Source organism: Hoplias malabaricus, chromosome 15 (genome assembly GCF_029633855.1).
Source record: "Hoplias malabaricus isolate fHopMal1 chromosome 15, fHopMal1.hap1, whole genome shotgun sequence".
NCBI classification, from domain to species: domain Eukaryota; kingdom Metazoa; phylum Chordata; class Actinopteri; order Characiformes; family Erythrinidae; genus Hoplias; species Hoplias malabaricus.
Window position 1 is genome coordinate 11,200,272 of NC_089814.1, and position 18,023 is coordinate 11,218,294.

The window sequence follows — 18,023 nt, forward strand, 5'->3', positions numbered from 1 at the left end:
GGGAAATCCGGTTTCAATGAAAATGAAACCTCCCTTCCTCATGCAGCGAGACCGATTTCCTTAATGTCCAAACAGGAACCGTGCTGTTTAAAGTCATGTGCTGGGACATGTGATGCATGCTGTCGGATCATTTAGTGACTGAGTATTGTTGACTTCTACAACAAATTTCATTGCTGACATACGGTGGGAGAAATATCTTTTAAAGTTTACGCGGTTTACCAGAGATGTGCCCAGACTGCGAGGAGAGCCAGGGCATAGCCCGAAGAACAAATGTTGCTTTATGAAATCTTTACAAATTGATTGTAAAGTCAAACCCAGCAAGAATTCAGATCTTACTGTGAGGGGCTTTGGTTTAATAATACAGTTCTACTAAAACTGCATAAATTAATACGTTGGCACATGTGAATTTACTTTGAGATTACTTTTATATGTGAAAACCAATACACTCAAAATAGCATGATGTAAACAAAAACATAGGAAAACACAGGGCATTCTTGCCACATTCAGAAAAAAAACTGCAGTACAGTGCTACATTAGTTTAGAGTGATAAATACACTAAATCTAGGGTGACCAGATCTGAGATGGTGAAAAAGAGGACACGCCTCCGGGTGGGGTGGGTGATGAGCTCTCGCCCCCACTGTATGCTTAGCTGAACCTATGTGTGCTTTTAGGTCCTTTACACCTTTATTTGCTACACAAAACATGGGAATTTCTTTTTTAATTCATCCGAGAACTTACATTTACGTTTCGGCATAGCTGCTCGAGATGAGGGTAGGTACCTGAGCTTTGCCTGACGTAAACAAGGACTACTGACGTGCAGACTGACCAATTAAATGTTTACAGAGGTTATCGACCAATAACGGTAGCTCTACAGTCAGACCGTCCAATCCGAAGATTTTAGGCTACTTCACCACGCCCCCTTCTCACTCAAGTGAACCAATCGGAGTAGGGGAGGGCGGGACTAGTTTGTGAACGAAACTCTTCTCGAAGTTCTATGTAAGCTCTAGAAAAACAAAATCCCGGACGTTTGTGAAATTCCGCCCGGAGATTTTTTTAAATCTAAAAAAGAGGACATGTCCGGGTAAAAGAGGACGTCTGGTCACCCTAACTAAACCAGGTGTGTCAAACTCAGCGGGTAGTGGGCCACATTAGTGTACTAGTGTATTAGTGTATTAGTAGTGGGCCACTCAGTTCAATGTCAGGTGCGGGCCGGACCACAAAAGCTTTCATCAATTACATATCAGCAAATCCTCTTAAATGTTTTTGTTCCACAGGGTGCATGCTGGATTTCAGCATCATAATTTCAACATACAACATATATGAACATGTGCAATTCATTATAACAAATATGGTTTAATAATTAATAAACGGGATATCTCTGACAGAACAATAGTTATTAAAGTAAGATTAAAACTGTATTATATCTAGGAGGACTCCATTGGCTGAAGCACTAAATGATGGACAGCTAACTCTGGCTGCTGATTGGCTAAATAAGTGACGACCAATGAGAAGCACGTTCTATTGTACTGTGGAGTACAGGTGCTGGTCCTAAAATTAGAATATAAGGAAAAAGTTGATTTATATCAGTAATTACATTCAAAATGTGAAACTTTTATATTATACTCATTCAATACACACAAACTGGTATATTTTAAGTGTTTATTTAATTTAATTTGATGATTGTAACTGACAACTAATGAAAACCCCTCTTTCTCTATATGTGATGCTGCAGGCTGGAGTCCATGTGGGCGTGGTTAGTAGGCGGGGCACATGCCAATCCTTTTCGACTGCAGACAATCAGATGCTAGTTTTTCGTTGTCAATCACATTTTATTAAGCCAATCGACAACAGGTGTTACTTGTCAATCATTTTCCACTGCAGCCACTCGCCTTAACAGATCTTTTCGCATAAACCAGGAAAGACACTACATCTGTTTAGTGATACCACACCTGGTCCACCGATTAACTTTTTTTCTCCACCTCTGACGAACCTTTCTCCACCTCTGACTAACCAACAGTAATGGCCTATCATATAAAATGAAGTTATATATCACGTGAAATATAAATGTTCATTTTTAAGAAATGGTGGTTATAGCGGTACTGACTCAACACTTGATGAATTTAAGTTACTGTTCTAGCAGATTGTGTCTAAACAGTCTGTTAGTATGTCCGCCATATTTTTGCCGCCGCAAAACAAACCCCTGTAGGAGAGGACGTGAACGCCATTGGCTGCATTAAAAATGATAGACAGCTAACTCTGGCAGGTGATTGGCTTAATAAAAAGTGACGTATATCAAGACTCGCTTGTGTAATTTGCTGCTGTCAAAAATGATTGACATATGCCCCTCAATTTAATCACGCCCACTGGCGGTCCAACCTACAGCATTACCCTTCTCTCTCTCTCTCTCTCTGTCTCTCTCTCTCTCTCTCTCTCTCTCTCTCTGTCTGATATAATCAGTTCCCTTCCCTCAATTTAGTTCGTTCCCTCAGTTTAATAACTCTTTTCAGACAGACATGACAGAGGCTATGGGTTGGGACACGCGTTTGATCTCTCGTGTTTATTTCTTATTTACACGTTACAACCCGGAGCACCTACCTGCTGCTCCACCGTGCCACCCTGTGCATGCATTTATTAATTACAAATTGTTATAGTATTCCGTGCGTAGTGCACGATGTTCATTATCAAATATTGACTGAATTTAACTGAATTTATGCTTTATTCATCCAGTGGAAAATCAAATACGTTTTGCCAAATCCTAAGAGGCACTTATTAAATTACAGGAGCCATCATTTAAGACCTATAAATACACTATATAGGGTTTAAGCAGCCATTTGGGATCGAGCCCCTCCGACTGACGGTTTCTCCCCGCCCCTTCGGTGATGGGTTGAATCTCAAATGCTTCAATGCTCCCTACGTAGTGTAACGAGTTTAAAATAGTGGCCCCCGCACCAAAACAGCGCATAACGTGTCTAAAAACATAAACATTTGGGTGTCAGTCGTGTGTACTGTATTCCAAACTTGGAAAACAGTGCACGTTTTGGGTGAAGAAACCGTTGTTTCCTGACAATATTTTGCACTGTCTAGGGAGGAGTGTGAATTGTCTCTTTAAGGTCTGTTAAAAGCTAGGGGTAAACCGACAGACTCAAACTAGCCGAGGAGATAAGCTAACGCTTTACTGAGCTGAAAATGTTTGTGTAAACGCAGTGAAGATGGAGCCATTCTTGAGTTCGATCCGGAGGAGTGAAATTAACCGGGATGTTTATAAGAAGAACTTTTTCTGCTCTTTTGCTGCTAGCTTTGAATGTTAATGGAGCTAAGGTTAGCAGGCTAGCGGTTTGATTGCTAGGCCGGTCAGCTGTAAAGCTATAATCAGGCGCTGAGTGTCTGTCAGACCCAGACACAATTTATTTTGAACCGAATGGCTCGTGGCTTGGAATGAATATTTACGGTTGTAAAACCCGGAGAGCGTCAATCTGGCGGTGTATAGTCGTCCTTCGGCGGTCTAGATTGAAATGAGCTGAGGTTAATGTGTTTACTTAAGTAACTATGTGTATGCTGACTCTCACTGCCATTACTTTAGCTGATCATCTCAGTTAAGGGTCTAGTACTTGATCTATAAGTTGGTAAGAATTCCCTTAATTTAACAGAGGATTTAAAGCAGGTAGACTAGCATCTGCAGATTATTAGAACATTTACAAACAAACCAAGTCTGACAGCTTTAATGGGGAACAAGCTGGTGAGAGGGACTCATAGCTTTAAAGCTTTTGCCATGGTGCTGGCAACTGTACTTTTCAGTGGCCTTTTGTGTGGTATTGTTGCTCAAGATGGTCAAACAATGTCTGCTGAAGAAAAGGCCCAAATCAGGTAAGATCCACTAACCTTGACACTTGTATATGTAAGACTTCAAAATCTAACTGGCAGCTGGAGGCAGGAATTAGCAATCAGTGGCAGCTGGCAGTGATTAAAGAAACATCTACTGTTAACTAGCTCATAGCCACGGATCAATAGACATCTGCTACTGGCTGCTCCTTCTTACTGCCAGACCCCATAAACAGCCATTACACCTGAACATAACAACATGCAAATCCACTGAAGTTTGCTAGTTTGACCCTGTCTGTTGCTTGGACCCTTGTAAAATAAGATAAGGCAACACTTAATTAATCCCAAAGGAAATTGTGTAGTTGCTGGAAATGGTGTTGTTGGGGATCCCAATGTAGCGATGGGGGCATGGTACTGAATATTTGATTCCAGCCGTTGGATAAGACACAAAACTGAGGTCATTTTTGTTCAAGACAGGAAGAAAATATGCAGGCAAGAACAGTCAGTATTAGGGAAGGGCAGTAAGGCAAATAAATCATATCGTAACTTGCAGAAACGTCCAATACATATCTCAGTGTTTTGACGATTACTTAATACACTACTATTGCCACATTTCAACTACCGTTTAAAACTATGTGCAGTGATACTTTGGTTAAGTCCCTATGGTTAAGCGTGTCTGCTAAAAGCCATAGTATAAATATATAATTATAGAGAATGGATGAAACATTCACTTGTTCAGTGTTCTTTACTGCTAATGTCCATAAGACAAGATAACTCTTTCTTGGGAAATTGTAGTGTCACAGAACTGTACATAGTGCACAAAAGACGAAATGCTGAAATAACAATAAATAGAGCAGAGAGAAGTAAAAATAGGTGTGGTACACAGTGCTATGAACCTTAATACACATGACACATGCAAGAAATCTGAGCAATAAAATATTTCACAAGTGAAAATATGAGTAAATGTCTGTGGTATGCACACCAAAATTGTTTGTCACAATAAAAAAAATATATATCTTATTGCTTACCATTACTCTGTTCCAAATATGATATACTGTGATTGGTTTTGGATAATAGTCAGGCGTATCCAAATGCCTGCTTGAAAAGCATAGAATAATAGGTGTATAGAGGAATACAATATTAAACCGGCAGGTCTTCGACTCTATGTTCTCATACTGAAGAAGGTAAGGTCCACTTAAAGGTAGTCCACTTACTCCGTCCTTAACTCTGGAGTTAATGCTGATAACTGAAAGCAATAAGAAAGAAGTTTGTTAAACATGTGGCTACTTGCCTTTGTGTTGAAATCTATGACTAAGCAAATACTTACAGATATACTTTCTTTCCATAACATTTTGTTGATTATGTTCTATCAAAAAAGAAATCTTGTGGCCACAGTTAGCCTTGTGGTAAAAAGCATCTAAAACATGAACGTTTACCTCCATTGGAGCACTAGTGTACTGAAAACATTAGCAGCTAAAATGGCTCTCATAAAGTGACTGTTTGTGTAAATCAGTATCTGCTCAGGGATAATGATTCATAGATATGATCAGATTGACACATTAACTTTATAAATGTCAAAATATAAAATATTGAATATGTGGAACATGTCTAAATTCATCAAACTACTGATTCCTCAAACTAATTAGTGTCTGAAATGACCAAAAAAAAAACTTAAATCCTGAAATTTTGGACTTTTTGTTGAGAAATGATCCCCTTTGTGGATTTAATTATATACTGTCTAAAATGACTCCCTTTTAAGTAAGAATACTTTTCTCTGTGAGGATCTTGTCTTTGGGCAACCATCTGCTTTAAATAGCTAGGTCTATTTGTGTATTTATTTAATAAAGGCAGCCAGTCTGTGAATATGTAACCGATCTGAAAATGTGCGTTGTTACAGCTGTTTGTTACAGCACGTCTCAAGCTCTTGCCCTCGTCAACTGAAACAATGTGCTGACGGCATGACCACACCACAGCTTTTGTTTGTGTCATTGCTTGTGATTTGTTGAGGTACAAATTGAGGGATGTGATCACAGGAAGGTTTTCATTTCCTTTTCATTGGTGCGCCATGATCGAATATAACCTTTATTCACATACAGTACTTTCTTTTCTTACTGTGTTGTGTTATTCATTGTGAATTATTGATTTGTTTATGTAGATGCAGTGTTTTTGTTTTTATAAGTACTCCCTTTGTGTCCTCCTTTTATTTAAAGGGGGATTCCACTAACATTTCAAAGGTGCTAGATGTGCTTTATCATTAAATTATTAAGAAAGTAGGTTTCAGATTTTTTTTGTTGTTGGTGTTTTGACCTTCCTTTTAAGTCCTTTTTGGAGAAACCTGCTGAGTTTGCGATTGTTCACAGTTGAATCTGAAGGAAACATCTGAAGGAAAAGTTTTCAAAGTTCAGAAATGTCCTACACACATGAATTAGTTGGGTAAATTACCTGGGGCATTGTTTTATCATAATTTGGAAAAGTACTTGCATAGTGTAAAAGAAAATAATACCTACAAAACATTACTTTACCAAACATTAAACATACTTAGAGTCTAGACATTGGGACCCCTGGATTTTCACTCATGAGTGTCACCATAGTTATACAGATAATTAGATTTAGAAAGTTATTTAGAAAGAACCATTTCACATACAGCATTGTGAATAAGTTTGTTTTCATTTCCACTTTTGAATTGTACAGAAAGCTGCTTTCTGAAATGTTGCTGTCTTGTGGTTTTAAAAGTAGAGGGAATATGACCCCTTTCTTTGTGTGTGTCTGATTTTAGGGAAAAAATTCTGGAGATGTTTGATCATGCTTATGGCAGTTACATGGTAAGTAATTGCTGCAAAGATAGCATGTCATTCTGGTGACTCAGGTCCAGGCTCTCTTCTTTCTAGTCTATTTCAGCCTAATAAATGGTTGCCTCCTGTTCCAGAAATATGCATACCCAGCAGATGAGCTTATGCCTCTGAGCTGCAGAGGGAGAGTTCGAGGAGTGGAGCCCAACCGCGGTGACATTGATGATTCCCTGGGAAAGTGAGTGTGCCTGCCTATTTTTTTTTCTCCTCTGTCAATGGATCTCACAGATATGCTTCCAAAGAACTGGAAAGGCTCAGTTTCAGAAAACTTGAATTAAAACTGAATTGAAGATGGCAGAACAGATCCTGTTAATTGGATGCATTGATGGACAGTACATAAAACACTGAATATGTATTTCCTTTATTACCTTTTTACTTATTCCTTATTTTTATATTTATTGTTTTTATTGTGGCAACTGATTAATTATGATAAAATTGTGCATGCTTTATGTCAATGGCAGTGTACTGTGTCACTTTTTTTAGGGTCCTGTCCTGTACCATGATAGTACATATATACATTTTTTATTTAAGAAGTCATTTAATGTGAATCACCAGCATACACCTTTCCTTTTTCAGGTTCTCCCTGACATTGATTGACACCTTAGATACACTAGTGGTGAGTGTTCAATGAGAGGCATGCCATCTTATTAACCATTTAGATACATCTGCAAAAGGAAATCCCAATAACTTATTTTCAGCATGTTATCATTGCATTTTTACTGTTTGCTTCCTCCTGTGTGTTCAACAGCTGCTAAATAGACTGGAGGACTTTGAGGAGGCTGTGAAAAAGACTGTTAAAGATGTAAAATTGGACAACGATGTGGTGGTGTCTGTCTTTGAGACCAACATCCGTGTTCTGGGGTATGACTGGAGCTCTGCAACCAGAGTGCTGCAATACATATTAAGATTATAGAAATGTTATTTAAATGTACTCAGAATCGTTCTTCTCCTGCTGTTCCCTTAGTGGCCTGTTAGGGGCACATGTGATGGCTGATATGCTGAAGCAGCGGGGAGAGAGGATGCAGTGGTACAATGATGAGCTGCTTCATATGGCCAAAGACTTGGGCTACCGCCTGCTGCCTGCCTTTAATACCACCAGTGGCCTTCCTTATCCCAGGGTACGTGGTAACAGAGAAAAAGAGCTTGCGGACTCTGCACTTGTGGAGAAAGCTAGGAATCCCCCCTGTTCTCCGTTCATTTCAGTACAGTGCTGTAAAAATTAATTGCACTAAAGGGAATCTCCGGAGCAAAAAACCCAAATCTAATCTTGTGTTCCTTTTTAATATCGTAAATGGACTGGCATATAATAAAACTAGGCTTATTAATTATTTAATGACTCTAGGTTAACCTGCGCTATGGGGTTGTGAACCCACTCTCACGCACCGGCACAGAGACGGACACCTGCACAGCCTGTGCTGGAACCATGATCCTGGAGTTTGCAGCACTTAGCCGACTCTCTGGGAATTCAGTGTTTGAGGTTTGTATTCAGTGTTTGATATATTTTTTCCCTATAGTTTTTTTCCAGGAAGTCATTGGTTCTCAATCTTGGCCCTGGTGCCCCACTGCCCTGCACATTTTAGAGATTCCTTTGCTGCTAATGAGCTGAATGAAAACCCTTTCTGAAGTTGAAGCGGGTGTGATTAAAGCAAGGGGAAAACCACTGCAATAAGTTAATGCAAACTTAAGTAAACTGTAGTTCACATTAATTGTAAGCCTTAGTTCAGCACTTCTAAGTAAATTTTAAACGTAAAGTTGGTGTCAATTCTGATTTGAACAGGAGCATGCTCGGAAAGCTCTGGATGTCCTCTGGGAGAAGAGACAGAGAGGAAGTGACCTTATGGGCACAGTCATCAATATTCATAATGGAGACTGGGTCCGCAGAGGTGAGTCTATATACATACATATGAGGGCTGGGTTTCCCCAAAAGCATCTAAAAACAAAGAAGACTCTTGAGTGTTAGAGTGAGCATCACACTGAACATTCTTTTTCCCTGTTAAGCTGATCTTAACACTAAGATGTTTTTGGGAAACAGGGCACTGTACTGTTGAGTAACTCATGTCATAACATATGTGCTGTGAAAATACTGTCACGGCTATGTTTGTAAGGCATGTGTTTTTATACTCTGACTCTTGTTTTTCTGTATCTTGCATTGTTTTTTTTAATTCTCTCCTCTAAATAGATAGTGGAGTAGGTGCTGGAATAGATTCGTACTATGAATACTTGATGAAGGCATATATTCTGCTGGGAGACAATGTATACCTTGAGAGGTTTAATACTGTAAGGATGTTTTCTGTTATATATATATATTAAAGATTGCTTATTCCTCAAGTGTGATTTGAATGGCAGAACTAAATACATTTGACTATTTCTATGTTTAATAGCACTACAGTGCCATCATGAAGTATATCAGCCAGCCTCCTTTGTTGCTCAATGTGCACATGCATAACCCCACAGTAAACGTACGCAGCTGGATGGACTCACTACTGGCCTTCTTTCCTGGGCTGCAGGTCAGTTATATTTTCAGATGATTTTATATAATATACACACACACAGTCTGCAACTACAACTACACTCTGTTTGTGGTTCTGCATAAATTCCAGCCTCATTTCACTCTGTTCTTCAGGGATCAGGAACCCCACTGTGCCCAGTCACTGGCTATTGCATTTGAAAAGCCTACTTTGAAGGGCCACTTTGTATATGTATGACTTTGCCTGCAGGGTGCTGACGGCTAAATGTTTTTGGTCGTTGGACTATTCTTAGTTTAACAGTGATACTGAGGTGTTTAAAAGTTCAGCACTGCTTTGTCTCATTCATTTTCGTCTCAGCACAACACACACTAACACCACAACCATGTCATTGTTGCTGCAACACTGAGAATGAGCCGTAACCAAATAATACCTGCTCTGTGGGATTCATGGTCATTCAAATACAGGGTGAAAATTGGACTAGCAAACTATATTGTAAATGGAGTCATCTGTTTTCACTTATATTTCTTGAGTACAAGGTTAGTTTTGTTTTTTTCTGCAAATAGGATCTTTATTTCTTTATTTATTTTACTGCAGGTACTAAGAGGAGATTTAAAGCCAGCCATAGAGACACATGAAATGCTTTATCAAGTCACAAAGCAGCACAAGTTCCTTCCTGAGGTAACATATGCAAAACCGTTTATTTAATATTTAGAGATCATAATTTGCAAGTAAGCTACTGTAATGAGTCACTTATCCCACAGGCTTTTTGTATTCAAATGTATAACATCGCTGCTTTTTTTGCCTGATAGGCTTTCACTACTGAGTTCAGAGTTCACTGGGGTCAACACCCTCTGCGGCCAGAGTTTGCTGAGAGCACATATTTCCTTTACAAGGTCAGAAAGGGCTTAAAGCCTTGCCTGTTGGATTGCTCAATAAATCAGCTAATGTTCTACAGCTATATGTGCACTGCCATAGACCTTAATAAAAACTGTTCTCAGTAAAGTTTAATTCTGAATCTCAGGCCACAGGTGACCCATACTACCTAAAGGTGGGCCAGTCTATAGTGGAGAAGCTCAATGCTCATGCTCGGGTCCCCTGTGGCTTCGCTGCAGTACAGGATGTCAGAACAGGCACACATGAGGACAGGTGAGGATTCTCAGAGGAGCATCAGCAATGAGAGATTCTGTTTTAACTGGGTAAAACGGTTCAGTGATGTTTAGGATTATCACAGTATGAATGTGGATATGGGGATGTCAACAAATAAGTATATAACAAATATGTTTTATTGCAACTGTGCTCAATATCCTATAGCTCTTTTATCCCATATTAAACTACAACATGTTTAATGCAGGTCGGTGCATAGTTTTCATCCAGCTTTCCTTTGTAGAAGGTAGAATAATGACCTATCCAGAAACATGATGCAGTTTAATATGGGATGAAAACAAAGCTTAGAACACTGAGCACATATGCAATTAAACTTGTATTTGTTATGTTTGTTTTTCATCACGTTAAACTGTGCCGTGTTTCTGGACAAAGGACTAACGCCCTCTCAAGGGTGTGTTCTCACCTTGTGCCCAGTGATTCCGGGTAGGCTCCCGTGGTTCCAGGTGGACCCACGGCAAGCCTGACCTGTATAAGCGGTTACAGACTGATTGAATGAATGTTTCTGCATAGGTCAATGCATAGATTTCATCCAGCTTTTTCCTCTTTTATATTTCAAGAATGGACTCCTTTTTCTTGGCTGAGATGTTTAAGTACCTCTACCTGCTCTTTTCTGAGAAGAGTCACTTGCCTTTTGACATTGATGACTATATCTTCACCACTGAGGCCCACCTGCTCCCAGTCTCACTGTCCACTGCACAGCCACCCTGTGAAGGCAACAACACGGTGAGCACAATCTGCAACAGGTCCCAGTCTTAAGGTAGTGTTTAGATTGTACTCTGAGGTTTTTAAAATTAATTTTTAGAATATTAATGGAAGGTATACATTTGCAATATGTATACCATTATTTGGTTCATAATTACTAACTCAGAATTACAATGATAATAATATTAATAATAATAGGGCAGCACGGTGGCACAGCAGGTAGTGTTGCAGTCACACAGCTCCAGGGACTTGGAGGTTGTGGGTTCGAGTCCCGCTCTGAGTGACTGTCTGTGAGGAGTGTGGTGTCTTCTCCCTGTGTCTGCGTGGGTTTCCTCCGGGTGACTGTCTGTGAGGAGTGTGGTGTGTTCTCCCTGTGTCTGCGTGGGTTTCCTCCGGGTGGCTGTCTGTGAGGAGTGTGGTGTGTTCTCCCGGTGTCTGCGTGGGTTTCCTCCGGGTGACTGTCTGTGAGGACTGTGGTGTGTTCTCCCGGTGTCTGCGTGGGTTTCCTCCGGGTGACTGTCTGTGAGCAGTGTGTTGTGTTCTCCCGGTGTCTGCGTGGGTTTCCTCCTGGTGACTGTCTGTGAGGACTGTGGTGTGTTCTCCCGGTGTCTGCGTGGGTTTCCTCCGGGTGCTCCAGTTTCCTTCCACAGTCCAAAAACACATGTTGGTAGGTGGATTGGCGACTCACAAGTGTCCGTAGGTGTGAATGTGTGAGTGATTGTGTGTATTGCCCTGTGAAGGACTGGTGCCCCCTCCAGGGTGTGATCCCGCCTTGCACCCAATGATTCCAGGTAGGCTCTGGACCAACCGTGACCCTGAACTGGATAAGCACTTAAAGATAATGAATGAATGAATGAATAATAATTAAAGTAATATTTGGAATGTGTCTTTAGGAACCCTACATTTTGCAAGAAGAAGACTTGTTTACACATTCCTGTCCCAGTACTCAGACACTGTTCCCCAACAACCCCTCCTTCGCCAAGACCATCAGGGATGGCTATAAATACCTCACAGGGGTCGGCAGAGCACCCCACATCTCTCCCATCAGGTACGTCATCGCATTAAATCAAAAAGCTGCTTTAGGCTATTTTGCATGATATATTTAGATCAGGGATTTCAACCCTCTTGGAAGTTTCACAAGAATGATTCAACCAAAATATACTGATGCAAACCAGTACACAGTCCTCCCAGAGTGTTAGTGCAACTATTCAGTTCAGTATTGCAACTGTTCGTGCAATAGTTCGGTACAGTGTCATTTATTTTCATTCCAGAATATGTGTAAATGAACAAAATGAGAAACTCCAGTCCTGGTTCAGGAAGCAGCAATAATACTAAGAGAAGAAAAGACAAAACTCAGTAAACACAATTTAAATATAAATTGGTGTTATAATAAAAAACTATATGTATTAGCGTATATTAAGTAAGTTTGCTACCACTCTATTGCAAGAGTTAACATTTAAGTAGTTACCTATTAAAATACGGCACGGTGGTGCAGCAGGTAGTGTCACAGTCACACAGCTCCAGGGACCTGGATGTTGTGAGTTCGATTCCCGCTCCGGGTGACTGTCTGTGAGGAGTTGGTGTGTTCTCCCTGTGTCCGCGTGGGTTTCCTCCCACAGTCCAAAAACACACGTTGGTAGGTGGATTGGTGACTCAAAAGTGTCCATAGGTGTGAATGTGTGTGTCTGTGTTGCCCTGTGAAGGACTGGCGCCCCCTCCAGGGTGTATTCCCGCCTTGCGCCCAATGATTCCAGGTGGGCTCTGGACCCACCCCGACCCTGAACTGGATAAGCGGTTACAGATAATGAATGAATGAATGAATTTCAAGTAGACACGTGTAGTCACTAAAATTAGGCAGATATGCAACTTTTATTCAGTGTTAGGGAGTGTTGATTCTTCAAGATGCATTTCTAAATTACATGATTTTCACATGGAACTACACCTTCTGTATCTAACCTAACAGGGGCATTGAGTTGCCTCTTCATGATACTGGAATGGAACCAGTGGAGTTCCTGAGGAACATGGGCATCTCTCTTACTTCTCTTACTGACATGACGTATAGCAGTGATTCAAGGGCCCAGGTGAATTTACTTTTCGTTCTCTTGAATATGTGTTTGTTTTCTAATTGCATTTACTTCAGCAGTAACCTGGAAACAGAAAACTTTAATATTTTACTGTTTGTGTTTACTTATCCACTTTCCTCTGTCGGTGTAGGATTCTCAGAAAGGGATATATAGAGTGAAGCTGGTTGCTGAGGTCAGACACACACCTGAAGAAGATGAGGTGGTGCCACACATTGTGCAACTCATTTCACCTCCTTTTTTGGGTAGAACAGTTCTAACAGCTGGACCAGCGAAGTTTGGAATGGACCTTACCAAGCAGGAGCATGGGGTGAGCAATGTCAGAAAATGCATAAATGTATAATGCATTTTATCTACACATTCATTTATGTTTGATGATTTCTACCCCCTCTTACATTGTTTCTCTCACTCTCATAGGTGAAAGGTAGTATAATGAAGAGTGTGCCATACACGGCATGTGGACAAATAGAAAACGCACTAGAGCTTCAGGGACACATAGCCTTGGCCCTGAGAGGAGACTGCATGTTTGCTGTTAAAGCTCGAAGGCTACAAGAAGCAGGAGTCATTGGAATCATTTTCATAGGTGAGATCAGCTGCTCATATGAACAAGTGGTCAGTTATACACTGGAGTTTTGCTTGGTTTCACTTGAAACATTTTTTTCTTAGTTTCATCTTTATACCCCAAACTTTGCAAACTGAATCTTCTGGTTTTGTTTTTAGAGTACACAAGGAGCCATTCTAGCTTGGAAAGCACATACAAAAAAGGAAATGAATATGCACAACAGCACCCATCAACCATAATAATTTTTTTTCTTCTTCACCAGACCAGCGTGAGGACAGCAGCAGCGCAGAGACTCCTCTGTTCCAGATGGTGGGAGACGGGGAGTCTACAGAGGACATCACGGTGCCATTGGTCTTTCTGTTCAGCAGAGAAGGAGCTGTTCTTTCTGCAGCACTGCAGGAACACCAAAATGTGGATGTCCTACTACTACCTAAAGAGAGACAGCTTGGAAAAGGTGCTGGTTAGTTTTGTTTAAAGACTTTTTATGTTTCTGTTATGCCTAGATCCTATTTTTCATATTTTTATTTATTTATTTATTCAAATACATTTTATTTTACCCTTTAATATACAGTTATTGTGGAACGTATATGTTGAACTCTTTTTATGCTCTCCTCTGTGCAGAAAAAACAGAAAAGCTGAACATTAAATTCAGACTGGCCAAGGAGGGTGAACTGGAGGACCATGAGACAGACGGCACTACAATCCGGCTGGTACTGGAGGGCGATGTGGAATCTGAGGTTGAGGAAGAGATGTCAGAGGTTGTGCCCCCAACCACTTGCATCCAACCCTCTGTAGCAGACCACCAAGAACTCTGCCGTTCAGAGCAGAAAAACCCTGAGAGTACTCCTTGATATTAGGCCTGTCTGACACCTTGTCCCATTTACTGACCAAAGGGCTACTGCTGGCCTGTGGCTGATCCAGGATCAGAGAACACAGGCACGGTACAGCAAGAAAAATACGCCCTCATTATCTCCTCCAGACACGGGCTAATCTGAACACGCTCAGTGTATGCAGAGTCCCAAACAGATGTGTCAAACCTTTCCTCCCCTCTTACTATTAAGGATGCTGTTGTAGTTTGTAGTTACTGAGGCTGTGTAATGATGTACAGAGTAAGAAGGAGGGGTATGCAAAGCAGTAGTCTTACACCCTACTGTTTGGTGATGTTCCACATGCACTGCAGTGGTTGGTTTAGATACGTTTTGATGGGTAATAGGTAGACGAGCTTGTGCTAGACTGCAGTTACTGTAACCTAGGGGAACACAGTGGGCCTTGTACAGTAGGGTACAATCTCAGGCTGCTTTATTCCATTGTTTTGTTATGTTTTAAATTAATATTTTATGTTCTTATTATGCTAGGGAGCTATCAATAAGCAGAAAACAGCAGACTTATTTCTGCTGTCTCCATGTTCTCAGAAGAAGCACCTGTAAGGGGTTCTTGTTAAAGCAGAAAGTGTATACAGTATTTTTTTTCTGTTATGTTCTCATTTTAAGTGGCCTGAAACCTCTGTTATGAGAAAGGTCCTGTATGACCAAACCTGAAAGCAGTATTGTATCCATAGGGAACATAATGGTAATAAGTGGAGAAATGGGCCAGTGTGGAACTTTGAGCCACATTTTTATCATCAGGGAAACTAAAGTGATAAGTCTTGAACATGTGTGCAAGTCTGTGTGTTCATATGTTTGTGATAATGCATAAATCAATAGGTATCTGTGGAAGGTATCATGGCTCTTACACTACAGACTGTTGCTAGTGGCAATACTTGTTGTTCATGTGTGTATCTTCCATTTAACGCAGATTCATTGCCCACCCAATGTTCAGCCCTTAACGTTTTCAAGTACATCTATGTAGTACACAGACACTTGGTGAAATACTTAAGCAATCAGCAGCTATTAACCTCATATTCCCACCTAAACTTCAGTAAACCAACCTCGCACTTTGGCACATAGACACTTTTTGTTTTGTTCTGCAGACCAACACAGCGTGAGTGTGAGTTTGTGTATACTTGTGTTACGTTTTAGGCTTTTCCTTGATACAATGCAGGGTACCATCACAATGGCTGTTTACTAAAACCTCTTCAAGCTCTGTTTAAAAACTTAGGATAGTGTCCCTGTCAAAAATCACTTTCTATGAAACCATTTCTTAACATTTAATCTTTCAACTTCAACATCAAATCATTAGCTTGGACCTCTGAACATTACTGATGGGGTCCAGCTTGCAGGCTCTCAGAATGACCCTGGGAATACTAGTTATAAGATGATCTGAAATATAGTACAGTGTTAAGTGCATTGCTGGCACCTTATCTCATGGGATAGCAAGAGGAGCTGCGTTGATTTCGGTTGTTTATTAGTTATAAGCAGGAATGGCTGGTTGTAATTTTTTTTTTTAATTTATGTATTTTTTTTCCTTTTCTAATTGTCTATAGGATGTCAACCTGTGTACTTCTGGAAAAGGGCTTGCTCATGATGAACATTTCATGACCCAGAGCAATGGGAACACACAGTGGGATTATATTTATTTCTTAATATATTTTATATATACCTGAGACAATGTTTGCCATTTGAGGATGTTGGTTTTTATAGGTGTAGCACTGAAAGGTCCAGTGTGATGTAATGGAGATCGACATGTTCTGTGTCTGGTTGATGACTGACTGAAGACTTAATGATCAGGCTTTGCCAATAAATCACATTATCACCACATCCTCCTCCTGAGCATTTTTATTGCTGTCCGTTGAAGTCCTTGTTGTCTTAGCAGGTTAATACCAGGTTTCATTCTGCAGGTGCTATAGCAGCAGGGCTTCATAGACATGAGTGCACATGCCAGACTGTCCTACATGTTGTCCAGATCTGTTTCCTGTAACACAACATGTAGAGGATAATTAAAAAAAAAAACAGTGAACACAGAATTCTTGTATCAAGTGTAAAAATTTCACTTGTAAAACATCAGCTCCTCAGGGCCCAATTAAAGTGTGATATAAGTGTAAGTGGACAGCCTAATGGTTAAAGAAGAGGGCTTAGGACTGAAAGTTCATTGGTTGGATTCCCACAACTGGCTTAAAAACTGGGGATGGTGGGAGTGAATGAACAGCACTGTACTCCTCTCTTAATCCACGGCACAAATAAAAATTAAAAATGGTAAACATGCATTTGTCCTGTGTTTGTTAAATGTGCCTCAAATTCTCAAAATGTTTATACGATTCAAAATTCAATCAAGTTGATCAATGAAAACTTTGGAAGTCTTTTCTTTGTACATTTTGTATGTTCAAATAAATCTTAAAGAGAATTAACAAACCAGAAATTCCTGTGATATATCACTTTACCAAATATCCCAACTCTTCTGGAACTGGGGTTTGTGTATTTTATGAATGAATGTGTGTGTGCATTAACTGAAGTTTAAAGGTACATGATTTGCATTCTTGTTTTTTCATTCCCAAATCAAAAAGTGTTTTCACTTGATATAAATTTAAAGTAAATATAATACTACATATGCAAATATGTCAATTGCCATTTACCCAAAAACCCTTGTCAAGTTCAACGACTAAAATGTAAATACACAACCAAAAGGGACAATGAATTCTTTCAATGCTGGTTTTGTAGACTGTGCTCCCGACACTAGATGGCGCCGGTGGCCTGTGCTCGAATAGACACAACAAGTTTGTACTTGGAAAGCCTCATCTATATTCATTCATTCATTATCTGTAACCGCTTATCCAGTTCAGAGTCGCAGTGGCTACCTGGAATCATTGTGCGGGAACACACCCTGAAGGGGGCGCCAGTCCTTTGCCACTCACACATTCACACCTAGGAACACTTTTGAGTCGCCAATCCACCTGTGTTTTTGGAACTGTGGGAGGAAACTGGAACATACAGAGGACAACCACACAGACACGGGGAGAACACATCAAAGTCCTCACAGACAGTCACCCGGAGCAGGGCTCGAACCCACAACCCCAGGACCCTGGAGCTGTGACAGAGACACTACCGTGCCGGCCATTGACCCATGTTTTAACTATGAAAATTAGTTTAATTTGTGAAACTTGAGGAGGCTCTGATTTGTGTTTTTAGATTCATATCGGGCTAGTGTAAGAGTCTCTCATGTGTCACATAAGTTTACATGTCTGTTTTTTCAACAACAACAACAAAAATATTATGAATGTTTAAGGAACGTTTTTTAGGATGATGTTTGACGACAGAAAGTAATGTTTCTTTTAGATTTAATGAAGAATAGTATTAAACAGACGGAGCTGATGGTGTGTTTGGAGGTGGATTTTTTTTTTGCAAGACCCGTGCATATATATATATATATATATATATATATATATATATATATACTCTTATTCCCAGAGTGCACCCGTGTCTCAGCATCTTGTCCATTCACCTAA

General features: G+C 40.2%; 1 protein-coding gene across 2 annotated transcripts; it reads left to right on the top strand.

The window, feature by feature from the left end:
• The first annotated feature begins 3,158 nt into the window (after positions 1–3,158).
• Positions 3,159–16,874, top strand: si:ch211-282j22.3 (ER degradation-enhancing alpha-mannosidase-like protein 3). Of its 2 annotated transcripts, none has more exons than XM_066645975.1 (20): positions 3,159–3,864; positions 6,596–6,641; positions 6,746–6,846; positions 7,245–7,284; positions 7,417–7,529; positions 7,633–7,786; positions 8,011–8,145; positions 8,446–8,551; positions 8,848–8,945; positions 9,050–9,175; positions 9,731–9,814; positions 9,946–10,029; positions 10,158–10,282; positions 10,858–11,023; positions 11,896–12,050; positions 12,966–13,083; positions 13,217–13,393; positions 13,501–13,666; positions 13,908–14,105; positions 14,267–16,874. In XM_066645975.1, the coding sequence occupies exons 1-20, from the start codon at positions 3,722–3,724 to the stop codon at positions 14,494–14,496; spliced, it is 2,565 nt and encodes an 854-aa protein (XP_066502072.1). In that variant the 5' UTR covers positions 3,159–3,721; the 3' UTR covers positions 14,497–16,874. The 2 variants fall into 2 exon arrangements, with proteins under 2 accessions (XP_066502072.1, XP_066502073.1); XM_066645976.1 differs by having other exon boundaries at positions 13,908–14,099.
• The last annotated feature ends 1,149 nt before the right edge of the window (positions 16,875–18,023 follow it).

Bases quoted from the DNA above. Each gene is read 5' to 3' on its own strand.
- si:ch211-282j22.3 (XM_066645975.1), top strand. From the start codon at position 3,722: ATGGGGAACAAGCTGGTGAGAGGGACTCATAGCTTTAAAGCTTTTGCC. The intron at 11,024-11,895 runs GTGAGCACAATC...ATGTGTCTTTAG, and splicing joins CCTGTGAAGGCAACAACACG to GAACCCTACATTTTGCAAGA. The intron at 12,051-12,965 runs GTACGTCATCGC...CTAACCTAACAG, and splicing joins CCCCACATCTCTCCCATCAG to GGGCATTGAGTTGCCTCTTC.